The sequence below is a fragment of the Solanum verrucosum genome, unplaced genomic scaffold (genome assembly GCF_900185275.1).
Source record: "Solanum verrucosum unplaced genomic scaffold, falcon-dt-bn FXZP01000060.1, whole genome shotgun sequence".
Taxonomy (NCBI): Eukaryota; Viridiplantae; Streptophyta; class Magnoliopsida; order Solanales; family Solanaceae; genus Solanum; species Solanum verrucosum.
In genome coordinates, this window is record NW_026020129.1 from 9,692,112 (window position 1) to 9,718,364 (window position 26,253).

The 26,253-nt window shown below is 34.4% G+C and overlaps 5 protein-coding genes, 2 non-coding genes and 1 pseudogene across 8 annotated transcripts; 4 read left to right on the forward strand and 4 right to left on the reverse strand.

Annotated features, from left to right (window-relative positions):
* Positions 1-774: 774 nt before the first annotated feature.
* LOC125826811 (phosphopantothenoylcysteine decarboxylase-like) lies at positions 775-4,631 on the forward strand. Its single transcript, XM_049506154.1, has 3 exons — positions 775-880; positions 3,593-3,928; positions 4,208-4,631. The coding sequence occupies exons 2-3, from the start codon at positions 3,602-3,604 to the stop codon at positions 4,499-4,501; spliced, it is 621 nt and encodes a 206-aa protein (XP_049362111.1). The 5' UTR covers positions 775-880; positions 3,593-3,601; the 3' UTR covers positions 4,502-4,631.
* A 583-nt stretch (positions 4,632-5,214) lies between these two features.
* LOC125827236 (small nucleolar RNA snoR114) lies at positions 5,215-5,301 on the reverse strand. The gene has a single exon (XR_007442986.1). It is a non-coding gene; the product is annotated as a small nucleolar RNA snoR114 (small nucleolar RNA).
* A 9-nt stretch (positions 5,302-5,310) lies between these two features.
* Positions 5,311-5,381, reverse strand: TRNAG-GCC (transfer RNA glycine (anticodon GCC)). Its single transcript has one exon. It is a non-coding gene; the product is annotated as a tRNA-Gly (tRNA).
* A 558-nt stretch (positions 5,382-5,939) lies between these two features.
* Positions 5,940-8,290, forward strand: LOC125826798 (xyloglucan-specific galacturonosyltransferase 1-like; annotated as a pseudogene).
* A 1,543-nt stretch (positions 8,291-9,833) lies between these two features.
* On the forward strand, positions 9,834-12,762 carry LOC125826809 (probable phospholipid hydroperoxide glutathione peroxidase). The gene is made up of 6 exons (XM_049506152.1): positions 9,834-10,118; positions 11,206-11,282; positions 11,823-11,884; positions 12,037-12,155; positions 12,273-12,440; positions 12,544-12,762. Exons 1-6 carry the CDS (start codon positions 9,858-9,860, stop codon positions 12,574-12,576), a joined length of 720 nt encoding a protein of 239 aa, XP_049362109.1. The 5' UTR covers positions 9,834-9,857; the 3' UTR covers positions 12,577-12,762.
* A 280-nt stretch (positions 12,763-13,042) lies between these two features.
* LOC125826743 (putative ripening-related protein 2) lies at positions 13,043-13,411 on the reverse strand. The gene has a single exon (XM_049506083.1). The coding sequence runs from the start codon at positions 13,409-13,411 to the stop codon at positions 13,043-13,045; it is 369 nt and encodes a 122-aa protein (XP_049362040.1).
* Positions 13,412-14,364: 953 nt separating this feature from the next.
* LOC125826744 (putative ripening-related protein 2) lies at positions 14,365-14,814 on the forward strand. Its single transcript, XM_049506084.1, has one exon. It carries the CDS (start codon positions 14,365-14,367, stop codon positions 14,812-14,814), a length of 450 nt encoding a protein of 149 aa, XP_049362041.1.
* A 391-nt stretch (positions 14,815-15,205) lies between these two features.
* On the reverse strand, positions 15,206-20,484 carry LOC125826803 (AT-hook motif nuclear-localized protein 5). 2 transcript variants are annotated; one of them, XM_049506145.1, is made up of 6 exons: positions 19,318-20,484; positions 18,564-18,631; positions 17,876-18,007; positions 15,811-15,972; positions 15,615-15,714; positions 15,206-15,581 (listed from the first exon to the last, which is right to left on the reverse strand). In XM_049506145.1, exons 1-6 carry the CDS (start codon positions 19,775-19,777, stop codon positions 15,499-15,501), a joined length of 1,005 nt encoding a protein of 334 aa, XP_049362102.1. In that variant the 5' UTR covers positions 19,778-20,484; the 3' UTR covers positions 15,206-15,498. The 2 variants fall into 2 exon arrangements, with proteins under 2 accessions (XP_049362102.1, XP_049362101.1); XM_049506144.1 differs by having other exon boundaries at positions 15,206-15,714.
* Between the last annotated feature and the right edge of the window lie 5,769 nt (positions 20,485-26,253).

Below are 26,253 nucleotides of genomic sequence, written 5' to 3' on the forward strand. Positions count from 1 at the left end.
TTCATTCAGTATTTGGAGTCCAACTAAATTTGAATCACGCTCTGCAGGGCTCATTTGAGATTGACGCTCCCAACAGAATTTTCTCTCGAACCCAAGACCTCTGGCTAATTACTAATGCATATTTATTGTTTCATATCATATGTTCTAACAATTGTATTAAAGAGAAAGAGGCAGTAATACCATTAGAAACAAACCGTGTTCCAATAAAAAGTCAGTTCAATTACTGTATCAATAATGGAGAAGCAATGATTGAATAAATAAAAGAGGAGGGTATTTGGATTCGGTCTAATTTTGATAAATATTTTACCTAATGGGTCTAATTTAGGTAGTTTTTCCAAAATTTAATTAGTATGACAAGTTGTTATACACCTTTCAAGTTTCATAATGTGTGAATGACCCTTTCAATTTCCTTTGAAAAGTCTTTACATAATTTTCTATTTTCGTAATGTGTGAATGATCCTTTCAATTTCACCCAAAAATAGTCTAATAAAGGTTGGTTGTTGGGTTGAGCCCAAATTGGTTTTGGGCCAGAAAGCCTTTTTAAGGAAAAGATATTAAAGCACTTTTTTTTCACTTTGTTTATCCCGCCCTTTGAAAGACTACAATTGATCGGCGCCAAATTCCGATCACCCTCACCGGACTAAGCCGGAGCAAGTGAGTTTCGAAAGACGTAAGCTGAATTCATCGAAAAGCTTTAGTTTTCCCCTTAGCAATTCAACTTTTTTGACTTTCTCCACATACTGTTCTTCATTTTTATTTTTATTTTACAATTCATGGGTTCTGCTATTGTTTATCTCTGTTACAGATCTCAATCAAGTGAGCTAAGCACTCGGTGTTTAAACTTCTGGTTATAAATTTATTAAAGCCTTTGCTCAATTAGGTAAATTTTCTGCCCAGCGTCTCACTCTTACTTTTTTAGCTTTTCAATTTTGGATTTTTTTTGTTTAAATTCGTATTTTGCTATGTTAAATGCTTCAATAGTGATTAAGATTAGGCAACAATTCATTCTTTTGTGAAATGTTATCTGTTTGGAAATTGTTATGGTTAATCAATACCTGTTTGGGGTAATCAGAATTAAGATATAATTTAGTATACCTCATATATGTATCTCTATTGGATCTCATTGAACTAAGCTTAGTGTCGATTTGGTTCCATATATGTGTTGGTGTGGGTGCGATTTGGTTTCAAACTTGTATGGTGTAGGGAAAAAAAGGTGATGGTGATCAGGAGAACAACTTGTTTATGTTGAATGGCAAATTGTTTTTAGTGTCAAAATGAACTGGTTCAACTAGAGCACACCTGTAAAAGCATGTCCTCATCTCTAAATACAGAACACACATATTGTTTTGATATTATAAGCATCTTCCAAAAAAAATCTGCTATAAATGCTTTGTTCAGCAGCTCGTGTTCTTCTCATCCCAAAAATCTCAGTTTTCAAGGCGATTTTCATCTATTCTTAGCCAAACACATTTCAATTCTGTCTCTAATCTTCCTATTTCTCCTTTCTCAAAGCCGATCCAAACAGCTTTTCCCAATTCTTTATCTCCTTCTTTTGTTACCTCCAAGGGTTTTGAGTTGTGGCCTGTGGGGTTTAAGATCAAATCATACCATGGCTAGTCAATCCAGCAACCCTCAATCTGTTTATGATTTCACTATGAAGGTCAGTAATTTGCTTATTTCGATTTGGGGTTTTTCTTTTCTTTTCTAAATTATTTAATTTTGCTTATGTCGACTAATTGGTTTGGTAAGAATGTTTTTTTGTTAGTCTTTGGATTAGTAAATTGAGTCACGTGGCATGATTTTTATCAGTTTTTGGGTTAGTGAGTGATTGAAGTTTGTTTTTGTATCGAATACGAATCACCAACATAACCAAAGAATGTGAAAGATAACTCATTTCTGTTTTCTTTTGTGTAAAGGTCGCTCATTTTTTGTTTTCATTTATGCTTTTGCTTATTTCTATGGTCATGGATTCTAGCTGTAAAAACAGCCTCTTGCATAGTAAGGCTGCCCACAATAGACCCTTGTGGCCCGCTCTTCCAAAGCTGACACACACATAGTCCGAGCTTTGGATTGGCTTATTTTAGTGGTTTTTGACTTTTAAGCACTTTTTTAGTTTAGAAGCAAAAAAAGCCAAAAGCCAAAAGTTGGGTGTTCCCAACTTATGGCTTTTAGCTTTTAACTTGTAAGTCACTGAAAAAAAGCCAATTCAAACACCCCCCTTAGTCTTAAATTTAGAGCTCTTACTGAGCTAATTTTTCTTGTGCAACCTGATCTATGTACTTGATGTAGATGCCATGTTAGAAATGATTGCTTCGATTTGCAGAAGTTGTAACTACTTTTTTGATGCACTAGCTTAGCATTGATCCATCTTATAAACTACCTTATCTGGATAAATGAAAAATAAAAGAAGCAACAAAGAAGTATATGGATGATAAATATGGCCTGACCAAAATAAGTCGAATTTGAGGTATTGTTGATTGAACTAAGCAGATCCCTTGAAAATTCAAATTCTTGAGTACATATGCAGGGAGGTTTTCTCATGTGCCTTCTCAATTTCCCTAATATGCATAGTTGGAAGTGTATCAGTTTATATTGATTTTCTCTTTCTCAATGACTATTTTATTAGACTCTCTACATATTATGGATGGGTCCTGTCCTTTTTTTCCCCAGTCGGTGCTGTCCTTTCGCCTGCTCATATCCTAATGTGTTGGGGTGGGTGTTTTTGAAAACTTGTTCTTTTCTTAAAAAAAGAAAAGGTAATAAAAGGAAACACATTGATTTGATAAACAATGGTCCATGCCGAAATTTTATCATGGACTTGGACTAGAAGAAATTGGTCCCTGAAATTCAAGTACGGTTTCCAGAATTAGCCTTTTGAGCTATAGTTCATCACAAAGTATTTGCCAAGCCCATAACACTTGCGAAAGAAACTGATGGTGATACTTGGATCCAATCCATGAAGCCTCAAGAAAAGTTTGAATCACCTTCTAAGATGAGAAATCTAGTTATCGTGATGGAAGGAAAGTTACAGCGTTTGATCAAGTCTATAGAAGGTTGTTACGGTCAATGACTTGGTCCACAACTAGTTATCTACAAAAATGGGAACTGATGCACATCAGTTCGAACTTACAGAAGAAAATTAGCCGATCTGACCTAGGCAAAAAAAATAAAAAAAATAGCTGAGCTTAGGTTAGTTTACTCAAGCTGAGGGTTATTTCAGCAGAATGAAAGACCAGCAAACCAATTTAGCGAATTAAGGACCAATTAACCAGTTCGGTGGAGCTACATGGCCAGTGAGCAAGTCAAAGTTCAAATTCTTGAATCTACATCAGCTGATCAGCTGGTGGCCAACTGTTTTTGATACTTTTTTGTGAAGATTAAAGGCTAACATGGGTTCGAGAAATTAAGTTAAGCATGGATTTGACCACACCTAGGGTGAGCTAAGTCCAAAGGGTTATGATTGTGAAGCAAGTTGCCAGGGGGGAATCTCTTTCTTATCTACTGCTGACATTCCCCTTAATTGCATGCATGTACAGTTACTTGTATCTTTCCATTGGTGCAGTAAAGAATCCTTATTTTTTATGTTTCACAAGTTAGGTAGATGACTTCAGATATGGAACCGGGTCAGATTAATGGCGCACCTAGGAGACCTCGTATTCTGCTGGCAGCAAGTGGAAGTGTGGCTGCAATTAAGTTTGCAAATCTATGTCGTTGTTTTTCTGAATGGGCAGAAGTTAAAGCAGTTGCAACAAAACCTTCTCTTCATTTCATAGACAAAGCTTCACTTCCGGAAGATGTCATTCTATATACTGATGAGGAGGAATGGTCCACTTGGAAGAAAATTGGTGATAGTGTGCTACACATTGAGCTCCGCAGGTGGGCTGATATTATGGTTATTGCCCCTTTGTCAGCAAACACACTTGGGAAGGTGATGTATCATTCCATGTTTTATTCCTGAAATTTTGTTTTATGATAACACTCATTCTGCCTCAAAAACACAATTTATTCCCTTATCCTAGTACTAATTGATCTTTATAAAATGGACTATCTACAATGTTAAACATACTAATTGAACATGTCCATGCTAGAAGGTTAACGTCAAGAAAGACACCAATTCAATTCCCTACATCATAAAAAAGAATTTGTAGTGTTACTTATATTGCGATCTACTTTGCAATTAAGCTGATATATGTCTTATGTACTGTAGATTGCAGGTGGACTATGTGATAACTTGTTAACCTGCATCGTACGAGCATGGGACTACAATAAACCCCTTTTTGTGGCACCAGCCATGAATACATTGATGTGGAATAATCCATTCACAGAACGACACCTTATGGTAATTGATGAGCTTGGAATCTCTCTCATACCACCAGTTTCTAAAAGACTAGCTTGTGGAGATTATGGAAACGGCGCTATGGCTGAACCTTCTCTCATCTACTCAACTGTAAGACTCTTCTATGAGTCACGGTCACAATCAGGTGGCATCAACTTGGCTTGATCCACGGATCATTAAATTTATTCGTCGGTTTGTACAAGTGGTAGAAATTGTTGAAATTCAGGACCTGGAACAGTGTTACTTAGCTCGCACTAGTTGTGTTTATTTTTCTCCTAAATTCTTCACCTCTTTAGTGTCATGTTTGTATCCAAGAGCTAACTTTAAATCAAGTTTCATATTCATTGTAGTCGATTGACTCTGAATATTATGCAACTCTATATAGTAACTGCTACTAATTATGTATATGATCATGATTATGAACAAACAAATGTGTGATGGGAGAATTGATGTAGCTGTTTTTGGGTCACTATATGAATGTACTTTTGTGTTTGTGTTTCACACTGTCAACAGAAAATAGGGGAAATCATGGTGGGAACTCCCATTGTGGCACTAGAGAAGTTGGTTACAAGACAGATCAAGGATTTAAAGGACTAAGTTAGAGTTTGCAAATTTATACCAAACAAGTTGAAGTCGGTTGTATGAATCCTCAATGATCATGTTTTACAATCTAAGCTCAATTTATTCCATCATCGACCCATCACGTAGAGGGCAAAAGAAAAAAGAGCTCAAATGCACGACATTTCATCCTGAATCAGATGTGTGTGACGACCCAATCGTTCACATCGGTTGTATGAATCCTCAATGATCATGTTTTACAATCTAAGCTCAATTTATTCCATCATCGACCCATCACGTAGAGGGCAAAAGAAAAAAGAGAGCTCAGATGCACGACATTTCATCCTGAATCAGATGTGTGTGACGACCCAATCGTTCACATATTGTGCAAGTTAATATCATTGCTCTCAAATGCATGCACCAGCCGGGAATCGAACCCGGGTCTGTACCGTGGCAGGGTACTATTCTACCACTAGACCACTGGTGCAACTTGTTGGAATATTTATATAATTGTTATTTGTAATCAATGCACATGCCTAATCAATATCCCATATTGGGGGAAATGTTGTATTTGTCTTGCTTATTGCTAACAACTTGTGTGGGAATATTTGGAAGAATCGTAAAACTAGTCAATTCATGAACAATCATCACTTTACACAATATACTATAATTTACCCATTAGAACATGCTCACCTAGACACACAATTTAAGTCTAGAATCCTCTAGGTGAACTCAAAGTTATCATAGGCCGAGTCAGTGCACCCTTTGTCTGAACAATCACACTAACAACTCTTCAAATCCTATTCAATCTGGTTAGATATGTCACTGAAAAAAAGTGATTTTGACCTATCTCTCTTTTTTTTTCCAAGGACAATTAATAAATCGCCATGCCATGTCTACGTCTTTATGTATAACAAACTCTATTCTTATCACTTATTTTTTAATGAATCAGCACGTCAAGAACATATTTCATGGATATTATGTTCAGAGTTTGGTAAACAAAATTCTCTAACCACTAGTTAAATAATATGAACAATATATAAAAATGGATACATTGACTTTTTATTTGTTAATTCCTTCTAATACATGCAAGTACAATGTAACATATAAACGTGCCTGCAAATATTGTGACATTTTTTGCTTCATCTTAGTACGTGCTACCATGTTATGGCACAACAAAAAATATCCACCATAGTAGAAAAGAAGATGAAGATCAAGAGAATTTTATTGTTAGCCATCAAAATGGCAATTTCTGTTTCAAAGAAAAAAGCTAAGATTAACAAAAAAGTTGAACATAAAGAAGAAAGTTTCTTTTTTTCTTCATTTTTAGCTAAATTTTTGTTTAGAATTCCATCTATAGTCCTTGTCTTGATTCTTATCTTCATATGGTCTTCTTCTACTACTATTATTTCTGGTAAAGTAGTACATGTTTGCATCTCATCGCGTAAACTCAATGATCTTTATTGCATTTCTGCTGGCACTGAACCACATCTTGATACCGCGATTTCTTCTCTCAATGGTACTTCTCCTTCTGTTTTTGTTGATCAGAAGGATATCGCGTCAAGAGAATATACTCTTCAAGACACTGGAACAGCAATAGTCGATGAAAGTTTCACATCAAATGATACCATGTCAAATGTTGTTGATGTTTCAGTACAAAAATCTAGTCCTCTTGAAATCCCAATTTTGCGTTTCAATGATAGTTCCACATCAATTGATACTATGTCAAATGTGGTTGATGGTTCAGTACAAAATTATAGTCCTCTTGACATCCCAACTCCGCGTGTCAATGATAGTTCCACCTCAACTGTTGTTGATGTTTCTAGTCCTCTTGACATCCCAAGTCCGCGTGTCAATGATAGTTTCACATCAATTGATACTGTGTCAAATGTTGTTGATGTTTCTAGTCCTCTTGACATCTCAATTCCGCGTGTCAATGATAGTTTCACATCAATTGATACTATGTCAAATGTTGTTGATGTTTCACTACAAGAATCTAGTCCTCTTGACATAGCTATTCCGCGTGTGAATGATAGTTCCACACCCATTCCTACTGCAAAACAAGAAAGTACAACATCTGTTGATTCATTTGCAGGAAACAAAAATGTTTCTTTCAGAAACAACATGGTTAAAAGTGGTGATGAGGAACTAGTGATCGCTTATAATTACGTGGAGGATCAATTGCAGGTTCATCGTTCATGGGCAGCAACGAGCAATAATAATGCAACGTGTGATGGCAGGGGAATCTATGTGTATGATTTACCAACAAAGTTCAACAAAGACTTGGTAGCTCAATGTGCAGATATATATCCTTGGGTCAACCTCTGCAAGTACTTCAGCAACGATGCAATGGGCGAACCAATACAGAATCTTGGCAAAGGATGGTACCAGACACATCAGTATTCACTAGAGCTGATATTTCATTCGCGCGTTCTGAATCATCCTTGCAGAGTTCACAATGCAGATGAAGCAAAACTGTTTTATGTGCCATTTTATGGTGGACTTGATGTCTTGAGATGGCATTTCAAGAATGTATCCAACGATATCAAGGACTCGTTGGGAGTAGAACTTGTAAGATGGTTAGAGTCACAGAAGCATTGGTTTCAAAAATCAGGTAATGATCATGTCTTTGTTTTAGGTAAAATTTCATGGGACTTCAGAAGATCTGGTGACACCATATGGGGGAGTAGGTTCTTGGAGCTAGACGAAATGCAGAATCCGGTTAAACTCTTGATTGAACGACAACCATGGCACGTTAACGACATAGGAATACCACATCCTACTTATTTCCATCCACAATCAGACAATGACATAATCGCGTGGCAGGACAGAATCATCAAGTCAAATCGAAAAAGCATAGTGTCCTTTGCTGGTGCAGCAAGGCCTGATGCACCAGAAAACATAAGGTCAATCTTGATCAACCAATGCACATCAACCAAAGATCAAGAATGTAGATTCTTGGACTGCAATTCAGGTGGCTGCAATCAGCCTGAGTCAATAATAGAACTCTTCATGGAATCTGAATTCTGTTTGCAGCCTCCAGGGGACAGTCCAACAAGAAAATCAGTTTTCGATTCGTTGATATCAGGTTGTATACCTGTAATCTTTGATCCCTTTACAGCATACTATCAATATTCATGGCATTTACCACAAGATCATAACAAGTACTCAGTTTTCATAGATCAAGAAGATGTGAGGAAAATGAAAGTCAATGTTGTGGAGAGGCTTATGCAAATTCCAACAAAAGAAAAAGAGAACATGAGAAGTTACATAGTATATGAGTTGTTACCTGGATTAGTATATGGAGATCCAAAATCTAAGCTAGACAAATTTCAAGATGCATTTTCAATAACTATAAACAATTTGTTTCAAAGATTGAACAAATTGGAATTATGACTTGTTATATGTATCATACTTTTTGTATTAGGAAAAAAAAGTGGAATTGTAATATAGTTCACTTTACATGGTCACCACTTTCTACATTTCTTGACATCATATTGAAACGGCTCCTAATCCAATCCCTTCTTTTGTAGAGTTTGTGTATTGTAAGTGATCTGAACTTGCTCAGAGCGAGCCTTTCAAAGAGGCAAGTTAAGTTGGTGAGTTGTATGACGAACGACTACAACTATCTTATGTTGTTCAAAGAGGACTCATCTGTTAGTTAATTCCGTCCATCCTTAAATCTCTTTATAAAGAGACTCTTACTATGTAATTTTTGTAAATACTCCCTCCGTTTCAAAAAGATTGGTCTGGTTTGACTTGGCACGAAGTTTAAGAAATTAAAGAAGACTTTTGAATCTTGTGGTCCTAAATTAAAGTTATGTTAAATGTACAAAATTGTCCTTAATCTTGTGGTCTTAAACATGCCACGTGGAAAACAAAAAGTAAAATGTTACCAAAAAAGGAAAGAGGTCATTTTTTTTAAACTGACTAAAAAGGAAAGGAGGTCATTCTTTGTGAAACGGAGGGAGTATTTTTTATGGACAACTTAGTCATGTTAACTATTAGAATATTTTATTATCAAACACATCAACTATTTATTATCCCTAAACACATAGTTATTATTTATAAGATCAATTCTAATTTTCTAATAATCTATTTCTCAATTGTTGAAATGAAATGAATTTTTGGACAATATAAATATATAACTCTATCCATATAGTCTGAACAAGTGGAAAAAGAAGACTCAACTTATTTTTTATATTTGTCAATCACTTCTAAAAATCAAAAACTAATTTAAAAATAGATTTTACCAACTTTTAAGTCAATCCAAACGAGCTTATCTTTAGTGTCTTAAATGTTCTTTTGTTGGAATCTTCTATAATTTTCCAGAAGATTTATCTATTAAGTTACAAACAAAAAGCACAACTTTGACTAAAAAAAATGAAAACAATTGGACAAGTAGACCCTACATGCACAACTTTTATAATATGGTTTCATATACATTTGTTCATTAGCATATACCTTCACATCATTGCTTACGTGAGTAAATATAAATAAATTCAAATCATCTAGTCTAAACAAATAGAATAAAAGATTTTGTTGTATCAAATAAATTTTTTTGTTAAGAATATTTAAATTTAATTTATAAAAGCATAAGAGGCAATATTTGCTTTTAATTGTCTGAAAAAGTAACATCGGACACATCTAAGGCTTCATCGTCCAACTCCTTATAAATGATGTTAGAATTAGCAACTCACCCTCAAAATCCAAAGAAAAAAGAAAAATAGAACTGAATAAAAAACACATATAATTATAACAAAAATTCATATTGATCTAGATATATAAAAATAATAATAATATTATTTTTTTTTAAATTATCATATGAAAGTTCACAACGTGTTAGCCTTATATTATGCCACGTGTCTCTTTATTTTCCTGCCACGTGTAAAAGCGTGTCCTCCATATCTAAATACAGAACACACGATGTTATTATTGGCCTTCCAAAATAATTTAGCTATAAATGCTTTGTTCTACAGCTCGTGTTCTTCTCATCCCAAAGCAAAATCTCAGTTTTCTAAGGCGATTTTCTTCGATTCTAAGACAAACCCAGTTCAATTCTGTGTTTAATCTTCCTGTTTCGTCTTTCTCAAGGCCGATCCGAACAGTTTTTCCCAATTCTTCTGTTACCTCTAAGGGTTTTGAGTTGTGGGGTTTAAGATCAGATCATACCATGGCTAGTCAATCCAGCAATCCTCAATCTGTTTATGATTTCACTGTCAAGGTTAGAACTTTTGCTTATTTTGATTTGGGTTTTTTCTAAATTGTTCAATTTTGCTTATTTTGACTGATTGGTTTAGAAAGAATGTTGTTTTTGTTTGTTTTGTTAGTGTTTGGATTAGGAAATTGAGTTGTGTGGGGTGATTTTTTTTAATCAATTTTTGGGTTGGTGGGTGATTGAAATTTGGTTTTATATTGGTTATGAATCACTAACATAAGCAAAGAATGTGAAAGATCAGTGGTTTTTATCAATTTTTGGGTTAGTGGGTGAATGAAATTTGGTTTTATTTTGGTTATGAATCAGTAACATAAGCTAAGAATGTGAAAGATTATTCATTTTTGTTTTCTTTTGTGTTAAAGGTGGCTCATTTATTTATGCTTTTGTTTAGTTTCTTGGTTATTGTCATGACTCATGGGTTTGAGCCTTAGAAACAGCCTTTTGTGAAAATGCACGTTAAGGCTGTGTACAATAGACCCTTGTGGTCCGGCCCTTCTCCGAGCTGGAGCTTAGTGCATTGGCTTGCCTTTTGTTTTTTGCAATTAGAGATTTGGGGCTTTAAGTTCTGAGGAGTTGTTTTCAACTTATTAGCCTTTGCTTTATTGGTTTGTATAAATTTGAATTGACAAGATAAGCAAACAGTGTAAAATATCAGTCTTTTTTATTCACTTTATCTTTAGGGTGTAAAGAGAGATGCCTATGCTGTGTAGGTAGCTGGGTTTAACTTGTTAAATGAATGTGGTTGATGTACACAAGCATATTGTATTGAATACACTTTCCAACCATCTAAGTGCTATTAGTGCAAATGATTTTGACTAATCAGAAAGGGAAAAAAAAAGATAAGCAGAGGGTGTGACTTGTGATATATGGTATCAACTTGGTGCTAGCAGCAAACTAAGGCTTGTTGCTGCATTTGTTATCTAAACTTGGGGCTTGTTTCCATTTCTTTATTGTCAAAAAGTTTTGGTATTGGTCTGTTTTGATATTGATAAATACAGTATTGATTGAGAGTAACTCTTTTTTGGGATTATACTGTTTGAGCTATAACCTGAATAAAATCTTGGATAATTGAAGTTCTTTTTGTTCTTTACAGGATGCTAAGGGCAAGGACGTTGATCTCAGTATTTACAAGGGAAAAGTCCTTATCATTGTCAATGTTGCATCACAGTGGTATGTATTAGTTTCATAGTTATTTTATTCATTATATGTTCGAAGCCTCTATCGCAATTTTCCGGATTTCAGTGGGAACTTTTGACGAGAGAAATGATCATCGGTTTTTGCTCCTTGTAATTAGTGAAGTTTTCATGTGTTGCTCTCCATAGAATTGACTGAAAGTAAAGAAGTGTTAAACTTGAACCTTATCTTACATTGGCTAGGGCGTTCCTCCCCGTGATGAAAATACTATGCATTTTATAAAAAAAACTGAATCTACGAGAAATTGAGTATTGACATTATTCTACTCGTGCCTGAGTAAACATTCTTGCTATGCTTGGTCCAAGGACACTGACTCAACCAACGTGTTCTTAGTACCACTAATGACAAGTGATTGTGCATATCCGGATAGAATGTCTTGTTCATTTCTTTGTAATTTGATCTCATTGCATTTACTCTGAAAGATTCGAACAGTTATTTGTTGTATTTATGATATCATTCTGTGATCTTGTTTAACATTTGCTTATGAGTGTAAACTGATTCCATTTTCTGATGCAGTGGCCTGACTAATTCGAACTACACTGACATGACGGAGTTGTACAATAAATACAAGGATCAAGGTTTGTTCAATTCTCCTAAACTCAAATCTGTGCTATCAATTCCTCAGCAATGGAGGCGCTTATCCTGACATAATTCTGCAAAGAGAACTTAAATACAATGGATGTTTATACCTAATTTAGTTTGTTAATAATATGTTCTTCCTGTTACACAGGTTTGGAGATTCTGGCCTTCCCTTGCAACCAGTTTGGTGGACAGGAGCCTGGAAGCATTGAAGATATCCAGCAAATGGTCTGCACTCGCTTCAAGGCCGAGTACCCCATATTTGATAAGGTAGCAATAGCACAAACATTCTTCTCTTCTAGTCATCTACATTAGAGCTGAAACTGAAAATAGATGAAGCAATCAGTATGTGTACCAACATCTTCGTGTTTTTTATGTCTGGTCTAGGTTGACGTGAATGGCGATAATGCTGCTCCATTGTATAAGTTTCTGAAATCAAGCAAAGGTGGGTTCTTTGGAGATGGTATCAAGTGGAACTTCTCCAAATTCCTCATTGACAAAGAAGGACACGTCGTTGATCGCTACTCTCCAACAACTACTCCAGCTAGCATGGAGGTAAGAATCCGGTGTCCTGGCCTATGATAATCTTCCTTACTCTATCACTGTTCAACTGACAATATAGCTAACAAGACCAAACACTCTCTTTGTATTTCTGCAGAAGGATATCAAGAAACTCTTGGGGGTTGCTTAAGCTCCGGAGTCTGGACTCCTCGCTGTTTCTGCATTTTGTGCTAGAAATAATGGAACATATCATAGCAAATAAGTTCTATGTTTGATGTAATTTTCTTCTTGTTTTACCTAGTACTATGTTTGCTACTTGTACAATTTCAATATACTGAATATTTCTATTTACAAGTATTAAACTTTAAGTTTTTTTTTTCCCCAACATTTGGTAAAAAGATTGCTAGTAAAGACAAACACTTTCATCATTTTAAACAGCTGTGCATATACACAAATCTCTGAGAAGCAAGAAAAGTAGCCAGTACTATTATTGTATTTATACCTTACACTATCATGTTATTTAAAAGATAACGATAGGTAATCGTTCTTATTATTATGATAGCTGACTCAGACAATGATACTTATTGTTGTATCGAAATGAAAGCCAAGGATGAAGACTGTATGTATAAATCCTTGTAATGTACCACGAAACTGAATTAGTCAGACCACTGAACTTCGAGCCAACCCCAATCCTTTTTTGGAACACCTAGTTTTTTCCACACAGCTTCAGAAGCATCAACAATATTATTTTTACAGCCTCTACTTGTGTCACATTCATCAACAACCATAGCTTTTGTACTCTTTCCATTTGCATAAATTGTAATTTTGTCAAAACATCTTTTCCCTTTATTGTACCATCTAGTTGATAAAGCCACTATTGGAATTGAATTATGGTAATATTTACCACTACATTCTGATGGTCCACCTCCACCACCACCTTTTGAAAAATCATTAATTGTTAAAATTGCCTTCATATGACCATTGTGCTTTTGAGCTTCAACAATTAATATGTTACTAGAAGCCATGAAAATAAAAATCAAGAAAGTAACAACATGACCTAGAATTGCTTTTTTCATATTTTTTCAACTTGATGTTATTTTTTTGTTGATTTTTTTGGTGAAGAGTTGATAGAATTGCTTTGATATTTATAGAAGAATTTGCCACCTAACAATACTTGGAATGTAAGTAGAGTTGGTAATGTATATCCAAACCATTGAACATAACGGGGTAAAAGTAATAAAGTAACATCACAAGAAAAATAACAATGCGGAGAGGAATTTTAAGAAAGTTTTGGTTTTATTAGATAAAACTAATTAGTATTCTATGAGTAAAATAAGTTGCAACTCTGTTGTTTGTGTTGAGGATGTGACATTTTGAATATTTTACTGGTTTTAATACGTTGTATTTGAGACGATGGTCTTTTGAAAATAATCTCTTTATCGAGTTAGGAGTTAGGGCTAAAGTCTGCATACGATCTATTTTTTTTAAACTTTACTTGTGGGATTACATTGCGTATGTTGTTATTGTAACTTGTTCTAATATATGCCGTATTTATTATTATTTTTTTAAAGGGTGTGTTCGGTAGAAAATGTTTTCCAATTTTTTCATGTTCAGTTAGTCAAAAAATTTTGAAAACATTTTTCTAGGAAAACAAGTTTCTTAAAAAGGGAAATGACTTTCTAGTGAGACTACAAGCTCCACAAGTGCATTCTACATTGATTGTGTCATCTCCACCTTTCAACACACCTCGTCTTAATTCCACCTCGATAGGCCCCCACACCCCCACCTCTCGTAGCATTTGTCTAAATTATATACTATAGTTTTAGGATAATTTGTTTTTACTTACATACCAAAGATTTTCACTCTTTATGTCTTGGACAATTTTCCAAGGAGAGTTCTGTAGTCATTGTTATTGTTCTTTGTCCCTTTGTTTTCTTAATAATTTGTTTCTCAATTGTGTTCCATTATTTGCATTTACATGACCACCACTATTTACATTTTGTTCTGTAGCCCTAGTGATGAATGTTGTAAAGAAGGAAAATTTTACACTACTTACAAATGTTCACCTCCAGTTTCCGGTCACACGAAGGCAATTCTAACCATCAACAACTTTGACAAAGGGGGTGATGGTGGTTGTCCATCAGAATGTAGTGGTAAGTACTACCACAACTCTGTCCCCGTGGTGGCTCTGTCCACGGGGTGGTACAGTAAAGGGAGACGTTTTGAGAACATTACCATCCACACGAATGGGAGGAGTGTGAAAGCTATGGTTGTTGATGAATGTGACTCAGGTAGAGGGTGTGATTCTCCACATGCATACCTTCCACCTTGCCAGAATAACATTGTTGATGCTTCTGAAGCAGTGTGGAAAGCTTTACATGTTCCTAAAAAAGACTGGGATTGGCCTGAAATCTTCTGGTCTGAATAATGAATCTTGATATCATCGGTGTTATAAGTGACAGAGTGGCATCACTATCAGTCTGACACGATCCACTGAGATTCAGTCCTTTGTCACTCTACTTTGTAAAAGAAAAAACGATCTTAAATCATCACTAGTTCCCTTGGTACAATAACTACCCTGCATATCCCAATGGAACAGATGTTCTTTTCTACTTCATTATGTAATCACAACAACAAATATAGATCCCTTTCAGTGTCAATTGTATACGGAAATCTGATCTCTAGAAGCAAAACGACCATAACATCATCCCCTACCCCCCTCCCCCCCAATTTACGATAGGGGAGAGAAGACATCAACATATTGCTAGCCAAAATGGAATGAAAATAACTTACCTTCAGAACATGGAGGCAAAAGGGGAACTTATGTTTGGCCTGTTGATTTGTCCGAAAAATCAAAAATATTCTAAGTTACAACAGAAAAGAGACCAAAAGCACTTCTAAAGAAGCAATAATTTTACTTGTAACAACCATATCATCCTCTACCTTACCACTAAACAGTACCTAAAAAGGAGAATTTTGTTACCCAAGTTAGCATAATCCATCATCTACTAATGGGCAGAGAGTTAAATCGTGGAGCTTGATCCCCTGGCGCGTTTCATTTACAATAGCACATATATACAAACTCCTCATGTATGCATTGCAGCGAATTGTGTCATCCACGCGTCAGGTCAATCTCGGTCTGGGAATTTCTCACATCTGTTCGGGAAGTTGGAGGCCAAACACCCCGACCAGACCCTGAAGTAGGACCTTGATTCAGAGTGGCACTGACTGGTGTAGATGACTTTTCAGCAGACTCCTGCTCGTCTCTAGTGCTACTTTCTGGTTTGCTCTTTCCCTTTGGATCATAGACAAAGCTGCATACGACTACCTGCAGCAAATATTATTCATTTGCTTGTTACACCAGAAAACAGATGACAAATATCTGATCTACAAGCTAGAGATAAAACAAGCATAAAACAAGTACCTGAACAGGGCTGGCTGCTATAAGTCTACCCCCTACAGCACCTCCAATTACATGGCCATCAGGACTACAAACTGAGATACTTATACCACCAGTGCGAGTGCGTGGGCCACCAGTTTCAGCAACCAAGTAAGAACCAGACAGACATAGTATCTCGAAACGGCCCTGCATAGAATAGGAAACATGTAGTTCTCATGATACATGTGGAAACTTTTTTACTATAATGAAAAGAGGACTGGAGAGGTAAGTTACCCTAAATTGGGGAATGCTATAACATATAGCATGCTAATTAGTAAAACCAAACAATTTCTTGGAGGTTAAGGTTCTCGAGTCATGGGTACTCCATTTTTTATTTTTTCAGAAGGTAACAAATTTAGTATGCAAGTACTCCATTAAGTTATCAGTCCTTGGTATATGATTATTATATTGACTAATATGTCGAAGAAGTTGCTAAAATTGTTAGATTTGCAGCATCAAATGTTTAAATCTTCTATTCATATCCATGTTTTTTTAGTTCTCCATTAAAAAATAACAATGTTTCTCTCCAATCTAAAAATCACAGTTCTTGTTTCTGTAAGTAGAATTTTAACCATTGTAACGAAGAGAAATAAACAATCTTGAAAGGACGATATGGATAATGGATCTTATACTATCATTTTAAGTGGAATTGATGCAGCACAGATTCTAATTGTGTTCTAGGGCATACCAACGGATCATTATGCATAGATCATTGAAAACATAGCAAGTTCTTTTTTTGGTTTCCGAGAGATAAGTCTGATACACACAAGACAACAAGAATACCTAGTGTGGTCCCACAAGTGGGATCTAGGGAGGGTAGGATGTACATAGACCTTACTCCTACCTTTGATAAACACAAGTCATTGCAAAATAATCATAAGCATCACCTGAATTTATTCTATTGAATTAATACACAATCTATATCGTTCTTAAAATAGTTGAAAGGTCCTGGACCCCAATTACAACAATTTAGTGCTTTGTTTTAGACAAGCTTATGAAAATTTCTCAACCATGAAAGTGTGTTGACAACCATCAGGTCAGATTCAAATCCCAATGGAGACAAAAACACAAGGTGATTTCTTCCCAACTATCCTAACCTCTGTGGACAAAGGAGTAACCTGCTGCTGGTGGGAGGTGGCAGGTATCCTGTGGAATTAGTTGAGGTGCACACAAGTTGGCCAAAACCACGGTTATAAAAAAAATGTCTCTACCAATTGCAAATTGTCGGTCACAAATCACAACCAGACATCATTAGTGTGATACTCCGAGAGAACCACCGGCTAGTGACTATTAAAATTGCAGGGTATCTGTGATCTCTCCTAATCGCATATCAACAGTCAGGAATTTTCAGAAGAAGCTTAAAGCTCCTAAGTAACACCTACAAAGCAAAGAGCCCCATCCACCTCCTTTTTTCTCTTTATTACCCCTAAAATAAAACCCAGTGGGCAATTAAGGGTGGGGAAGATGCAATGATCCAAGTAAAGTTAACTTCCAAAAAGGCCCCCAAGGCATAGCTCGAGTGGCAAAAGGCGGAGGATTTGTGGCTTACGTCGCAGGTTCAATCCCCACACCATGCAAAGCGAAGCCCGGTATTTAAGTGGAGAAGGGTAGAGGGGCGGGCCCATCATCCACCGAGTTTAGAAGGCTGTGATTGGTCCAAAGGACGGGTCACAAACGGATTTCTCAGTTATCAAAAAAAAAAAACTTCCAAAAAGGGAGAATAAGGAGGCAATAATATAAAAGCTAGTCAACAGAGAAACTATGTTTCAATATCGCAGCATTTAAGAAGTAAATATGCAGAGCATCTTCCACGGTTTCAACAAGTTTTGATCAAGCACATGCAACATTTTATTTACTACTATTTTTTAAATTTCAAATATCTCACCTACTGATATTTATCAGCTCTTCACTTTCCCATGATCTTGATAAGGATCTCTAAGGGTGAATACTTTATATAAAATCCCAGTCTAAGATCTCCCCATTACTTTCTTACTGGAATTATCAGCTCTTCAAGTCTAAGTAAATCACAAAATATCAAATGAAGTCTAACCTCATAAGTAACAGTGGCACCAGAATTGGCAGGGGGGCGTAATGTTATAGCTGAAACTGCACCATTAGCTGATAAGATACATAAAGCCCTAGGCCTCTGCTGTGCAAATGCCAACAATTTTTCTGCAACATCCTGCAAAGTTTAAGGAGAGTGTTTGAATTTCGCATCAAGCAAAACAAAATACAGGTTACAAAACTCGATGACATAGAATGTTTAAGCATATGGTTTAAGATGGAACATCAGTCAAATCATATTTTTTCACATTTAAAAAAGCTCTTCCCTCTGAAGTAACATTGTGGGAGAACCTTCCCAACAATGTTCCGTCTCAGTTACCAAAAGTACTTCTTTGCTTGTTCGCATCACCTCGACTAAGTTCCCACCAATGGAATGAGTCGTAAAGAAAAACACACAGCATTTACTTCAATTGTGTTTGTCACATAACAAAAATCACATATCAACATTACAGTTTGATTCCCTTTCATCCATGTGACAGATTTATTGTGAGAAAGATTTAGTACAGTCAGGTCAAAAAAGGGAATGTGATAAAAAAAAATACTTCGGTCATACGCTAAAGACAATCGTTTTAGTACTTCATCAAAAAAGAAAAAAAAAATCATACATACAAAGTTACCCGTAATTATCAATGAAAGGAAAAGATTATACATACAAAATGTGTTGAATGCAATACCTCTCCTACACCAATGTGTATAATATGAGGAGTGAAAGCCAGTCCAGCCGAACTACTCATCCATTCACCTACAGCAAGCAATTCAATCTTCAGAAACTACAACCAAATAATAGGATATATTGTGAGTTACAAACTCCAATTGAGAGATAAATTAACCAACATGATTGGAAATATTAGAGAGAACATCCCCACCAACCCCAACACCTCCATCCTCCCTACCGAGAGTTGATGGGGCCTAGATGGGGCCTAACCTCAAGAAGGGGAAGTTCAATATCATTATTATGTGATATGAAGCCATCAACATGATGGCAAGTTTAACAGATCCAAGCAATTCAAGCAAATCAATTTATGCCACATTAGAACAAGTTTTTCTAACTAAATAGAAGTGAATCTGCATAAAATATCTTCTCTCTTCTAAATGTTAACAAGATTCAGACTATTAGCTCTGATTCTGGATGACAGGCAACACCACTAAGCATACTTAGACAGAACCAAGAACTCAAAACTAGTGAAGCACATTAATAAGAACGCCGGTCACCTGATAAAAATGTAACATGAATGCCATATACCGCCTCATAAATGCAGCATCAACATAATAGTGAGTATAACAAAGAGATAGAAAAACACTAAGTTTTAGTTAGCCAACAACTTAAAAACACTATCAAGCAAGATAGTAGGAGACAACAAACAGCATTCAAGTTACACATTGATGAAATTCAATAAACCCACTCATGTTCAAATCGTCATAACTCACCAACAGAAGATAATTGTTGCTTCCACCCACTTCCGGGAGGCCGGCCCCTGATACGCTTTGGCCCGGGGGTAATGGACCCACTTGGAAGGTTACTAGACAAAGGGGACAATGCTAAAGACATGTTGGTCCCATCAGGACCATATTTCCTAGGCCTACCTCTCTTCTTTTTCACTGGATCACTACCAGGTGAAACACTAGAAGCCATACTAATGTTAACCCCATGACCAAAATTGGATGATGAGTTCTCAACTTGGTATCCTGAGTTCACATTACCACTACTACTCCCCATATTGGATTGAACTGCAATGTTAGCATTTGTAAGAGACTTGTAACCAGATGGGGTAGGTACCCCTGTAGGTGTCCCAGACCCACTACCTACAGTAGAACCAGAACCACTAATCCCTCTGTTAAGATAGTAAGCTGCAGAACCAGATAGTGCCATCCCTTCCCTTATGTCCATGCATTTACTCACTAAAATTTAAACTCCAGAAGAGAAAAAAACTGAGTCTTGATCCTTCTATTTACTAAAAAGGTGGTAAACTTTTTGTAGTTCAATCGACCAATTCAAAATGGAACATAAAGTACCATCAAAGACATAAAACCCAACAACAGAAGTAGAAGAAAAACTGAGTCTTGATCCTTCTATTGTACTAAAAAGGTGGTGAATTTTTTGAAGTTCAATCAACCAATTCAAAATGGAACAGGAAGTACAAACAAAAACACAAAACCCAACAACAGAAATCTAATCGAACCATGAAAAAGATTATTGTTTTCTTAAAATCCTCAGAAGGGTTTAAGATGGGTTTTTCAGGAAGTTCATTAAAAAGCTAAAAACTAGAAAAAAAAATGAAATCTTGAATTACATAAAGATTGAATTTTGAACCAACAGAACTTCTAAAGATCACACATTTAAGCTTTACTTTGAAAAATGCCTAGGATTTATAGTACAAAAACACCACCAAGATAGTAATTTTAAATGAAAAAGTAAGAAAAAACTGTATCAAACAGGAAAAGTGAAAAGAAAAAAAATGAAAACCCTAGATTTGATAAGAGAGAAGAGGTGATAAAGTGAGTTTTTGGGAAAAAGAGGAAGAGAGGAGAATGGTAAAAGACAAAAGCAAGGATGAAATAGTAGTAGAAAATTTTCAGCTTTTGAATTAAAGTAAGGAGAAGACAACTTTCTTTCACAGAAGTAGAATAAATATTTATTTTAGTTTTTAGGGGCTTGGCAAAAGCTAAAAGGGTTTAAGAAGTCATGTTTGGTGGAAAGGAGCTTCTTATATTTTTCACATTATGAAAAAAAAAATTTGAAATTTTTGAAATTAAAATTTTTTTCATCAAATATTTAAAAATTTATGATCAAACGCTACATTTTACTTGTAGATTCATCGACATCAAGGAATACAATATTTCCTACTACATAGTTTTTTCATTCTCACCTCTTTTATCAAAAAACATAATAGTACTACTATTTTCGTCTATCTTTACTTGTTTATGTTTGACTTGTCATATTTCTTAAGAAATAATAATTAGAGAGGTAATTTTACTCTACCGTACATATTAATTATAAGTCGTTTAAATATTGAAAATAAAAAAACATTTAATAGTAAAGGTAAAAAAGAGGCACAAAATGATAAATTATCTCTTGGTTTACAAACTAAACAAGTATTGTTGGACATCCCAAAATAGTATAGTGGACAGGTAAAGATGTAGGGAGAGTATTATTTATCGACATATATTATGATGAGATAATTGAGATTCCACCACTCTTAATTCGAAGTCTTTGAATTTGACTCTCTGAGAGTGGAAAAAATCATGTTTGGATTGTGTCAAAGCTTCCAACCGAGGTCGTCTCGACAAAAGTGGATACCACGCTCAACCTCTGTTTCAAGTCAAATTCCATAAGAGGGCTCAAGATATGCATGAAAGGTCCTTCTAGATCAAACTCAACGTTCCAAAGCTAACGAAACCGTCAGAATTGCATCTTGAGGCCATCTTCCAGGAGCTCTGATAGAAATCGGCCATGAAGCACCAAAACACGAAAACTTGCACAAAACTCAAACGAAAAACTAGAAGATTGAACTGTCAGCCTCAACAAGTCAAAAAATAATTTAGAATCGCTACACAGAAACACTAAACGTTGAAAAAATTTGTAATGACCCTCCAAATCATTTCCGAACGTTACCATTAAAAATGGGCTTGTAATGTGCAAATCTTAATCTAATTTAATCTCAATACAAAAATATTATCAAACAAAATCATTTTCATTTATATCCTAATACTTTTTAAATGGTTTTCACTATTTGCCTTTCAAATTAGTGATTTTCCTTAATAATTTTTATTTTTGAGTTTCTTTGAGGGGTGATTGGAGGACAGTTGGTGCACCTAAAAGTACCAAAAAAATGTCTTTGATAGAAAAACAGTGATGAGAGAGAAAGAGAAAATATTTTTGCCATTTTCTTTCAATTTCTCTCTCTTAATTAAATTCAAGGCCTGTTATGTACTCTCTGATGAATTTATTGAGACACCTTTGCTTTTTGGATATTAAAGAAAGAGACAACATAGTGATTTAAAGTAGAATAGGAGAGAGAAAGACAAAGAGTCAAACTTCTTTGAATAAAAGGACAAACATATAGTCAAATAAAGGAGGGAAATTAAATTTTAGTGAAAGGAATATGTAAGAATTCAATATTATACATTATGCCCCTCATATTTCAACCAAATGATATATATATATATATATATATAAACTATATTTCCTATTGTACATGGTATATTTTATCCTTATTTTAGATAAATCCTCAATAAAAAATAAGATATTCAAATTAAAATTACAAAAAAAAAGGTGACAACAGAATATCAAAATATAAACCAAATAAAACACTAAATTTGTAAAATACCTATTAAAAAAAACTACGCTAAATGTTAAACAATTCAATTTTTTTATTAATAAAGTTTTCTTCTCTTTTTTTTTTGTGGTAAAAATAAAAGAACAGAATTTCACTATTGGAAGTTTTCTTTGAAAAAAATTTGAAGGAAAAAGTTTTCTTCCATTCTACTTTTTGTAATAACCAAATAAGGAAAGATTATAACTTTGAATTATGAAATTATTTGAAAACTTGCATTCTTTTCGAGCATACAATTAAAGTACCTCCTTTTATTTTAGCAGAGCTGGATATAAAAATTGTTAAATATATATATAAAAAAAATTACATTTGAAAATTAAATTTGTATTTTGACATAAATATAATGTCAATATACTACAACATTTTTAAGGGAAATGTTTATGTGAAGATGAAATAGATTAGCTATGACACATGATTTTAAATTAGGAATACATAAGTTAATTGTACAAAAAAGTCAATTTCACGCGTGATTTAATATTTTTTAGAATAAGACAAGGTTTTTCCCTATTTTTGTATCATAGCATTTTCAGTAGAAAAATGAATTCATCATTTAACATAAAATTAATGCCTTCTTGAATTGAAAAATCATTTTTTTCTTACTTGTTAGGTCTTCCTTCTACTGAATGTAGATTTGTCTGATGAAACGTATCAACACATGAAAGTTGGTGCACATAATGCACATTTGTAAATGACAAATTATATGCAAAAGTCGTAAGAAATTATCTTCAAGATTATCAATTTCAATTATATTAAGTTAATTTAGTTTAGTAATTGCTGACAAATCAGATAGTAGATGTAAATCGCACGAGATAAGTCCAATTCGATGAGCTCGATTGAAAAGACGTTGATGGGAAAAATCAATCTTTAACTTTCCTTGTGAGATACCACTTGCTCCACTAACTCAACCACCCTGATGGATTACTAAATTTTCTTAGAGATCGTTATATCACATTCGAATCGTTGTGACGGCCACCTACACCAACCTCTTTCTAGGAGAATCAACATTTAACATAAAATTAATGCCTTCTTGAATTGAAAAATATTTTTGTCTTACTTGTCGATCTTCCTTCTACTAAATGTAGATTTGTCTAATGAAACATATCAACACATGAAAGTTGGAGCACATTTGCACATTTTTAAATGACAAATTATATACAAAAGTTAAAAGAAATTATCTTCAAGATTATCAATTTCAATTATATTAAGTTAATTTAGTTTAGTAATTGCTGACAAATCAAATAGTAGATGTAAATTGCATGAGATAAGTCCAATTCGATGAGCTCGATTGAAAAGACGTTGGTGGGAAAAATCAATCTTTAACTTTCCTTATGAGATACCACTTGCTCGATACCACTTGTTCCACTAACTCAACCACCCTGATGGATTACTAAATTTTCTTAGAGAACACTTATCAAAAAGTCGTTAAATCACATTCAAATCGTTGTGACGGCCACCTACACCAACCTCTTTCTAGGAGAATCAACATTTAACATTCTAACTCATGCAATATCTAATAAGTCTAGACATAAATTATAAAACCACAACAAAATAACTCTAAGTCTTTAAATTAAATAAAACAGTAACAAAAGTCTATAAAAAAATCCCAAAAAATCCCAAAGTTATCATACTAAAACATTTAACCAAGACTATCAAAACAACAAACAATAGGTAGTTTCAATGTCTAAAAGAAAGACACCAAAATGAAAAAGATCTGCGGCAGCATGGATGGAAGTAACTCATCCTCTCACATCTGATAGTAACTCAGCTAAACGCGGGGTTTAGTAGACACCTCTGGATCACAATCTGCACTCAAAAAAATGTTGGAGTAGCATTAATACAAACACAATATTGTATTAATAGACTGTTGGGTTTAGCAAGGTGTGAATGGGAAATAAAAAGAGAAAATGGAAAGTGGAAGAATCAATGAAAATGGGGGAACCAATTTTGGAGGGAAAATGAAAAGTCATCATTGCAAAAGTGCAAATGAAAGGTCATTTTTACCATATCGGTAGAAGAAAGGAAATTGTTATCCTTATATTAGAAAACACTTCCTTTAGTTCTTAAAGGGTTAAGAAGAAGGTGCCCCCTCGCGCTGTCGTCGTCGCTCGCTTGGCTTTGGATTGATTGATAATATTTTTGGCTCTTATCAATTAATTCAGAATGTTAATTAAATAACAGAATTAATTTGGCGCAAATGTTCTGGAAAAAACGGGTCTGAACAGACGCGTTCCTTGCTGCAAATGGCTATAAATAAGAGGTCTTTTTCGTTTTTTCAAACACTGAAATTTTTCCTCTCTGCATACATTTTCTTACATAAATAAAATCGTCGATCGACTGAGTCTGTGTGTGCTCTTGTTGCTGTTCTTGCGTTCGCTGAAGTTATTGAAGTTTGAGGTACCGCTACTTCTTTAACAGGTTAATCTGTTTTATCTTGGGAGGAATTAATCTGCAACCTCGGGTACAGTGAGGGGATTAAATTTCTTAAGGAAACACAGTGATTTCTGTGGACTCGGATTAAAAAATCATTCTGTCAATTTCATCTTTTTTCTGTTTCTGTATTTTTGACTAACCTAAATACAGGAGATAACATAGACATCATATGTCGACTAAGATTAGTAGCAAATTCAGTCCACATAGTCAAACAAAATAAGTCACAAATCATGACTCACTAAACAACAAGTACACAATGATCAAATCAACACCTTATAAATATATATATGTAAACATTTATATCTCATAAGTTTTTAACCTTTTGGAACTAACAATTGCCTCTTCATAAGCATCAATATCAGGACGACGACTACGACGAAGACGAATTGATAGCGCCACGTCATCTTGAACATCAACTGTAGATGTGTAAATTACCAAATTATTATTAAAAAAAAATAGAGTTATCAATTTTTCATTAGTAAATAAACAAAATGAATGAACTTCAACAAAATATCCTTAACATTCTATTCTTCATTTCAAGCACATATTAGATTGACTATATTCTAGAATAACACTACCAAATTAATTACTTTTGTAAAGAAAATTAGAAGGAACTATATATGTATTGTCCAATAATTTAACCATTTTAAAGAAATTAGAAAGGCTAAATTTTCCAAAATAATTGTTTTAAAATAATAATAATGATAAACAAGTTGAAATAATTGACACAGGGAAGTAAAAAAAGCTAGTTTTATGAAATCAAATCTATAGGAATGTCTCTAAAATTATCTCAAAAACTTATTATAATTTATTTTTGTGTGTAAAAAAATTTAAAGAGTTGTAATTTAGCATGATGTCTTACTAATAATTGAATTAAATAATGATATTTAATTAAATGACTCAAAGACAAGTTATTTTGAATATAAATAGATTTTTGGATGATCAAATAAAAAACTAGCAATCAAACTAGAAAGTAAAGATGAATAATTAAATTTCTATAAAGACAAACACATCTAGATAACGAAATCAAAATCTAAAAGATTAATATATATATATATATATATATATATATATATATATATATATATAATGAAATGAAACTAATTGTCATTTTTTCCCATCAATTTGATTCGACTTGGTTCAATTTTTCAATTTTCAGTGAGCATCCCTAAACACAAGTATCAGGTATCTTTGTCATCCAATGATTCGACATGTAAGAGATTTGGATCTAAAACCTTATGATTCCTAATTCATTTCATTGATGACTGGCTATTTCGAGTTCGATTGTTTTAGTGAACATCTGCTACCTCTCATCAAGTATCATGTAACTCTATTTGATAAATCAAATTAGTTAAATCTTTAAATTGAAAATAAATAAATTGGAACAGGCGGTTGCTTACCACATGGTTCTTGATTCTGTGAAGAGGCTCGATGTTGTATATTGGATGGGTAAAATGGCCCTGGCGTAGGTTTTTTTTTTATCCACATCCCGAAAGCTCAGTAGAGGTAGAAGACATCGTCTCTACAACTTGATGTTTTTCATGCGGCATTGATGTCTTCTTTGCCTTAGAAATCGTCGGATGTGGTGCGTTGGGGGCAC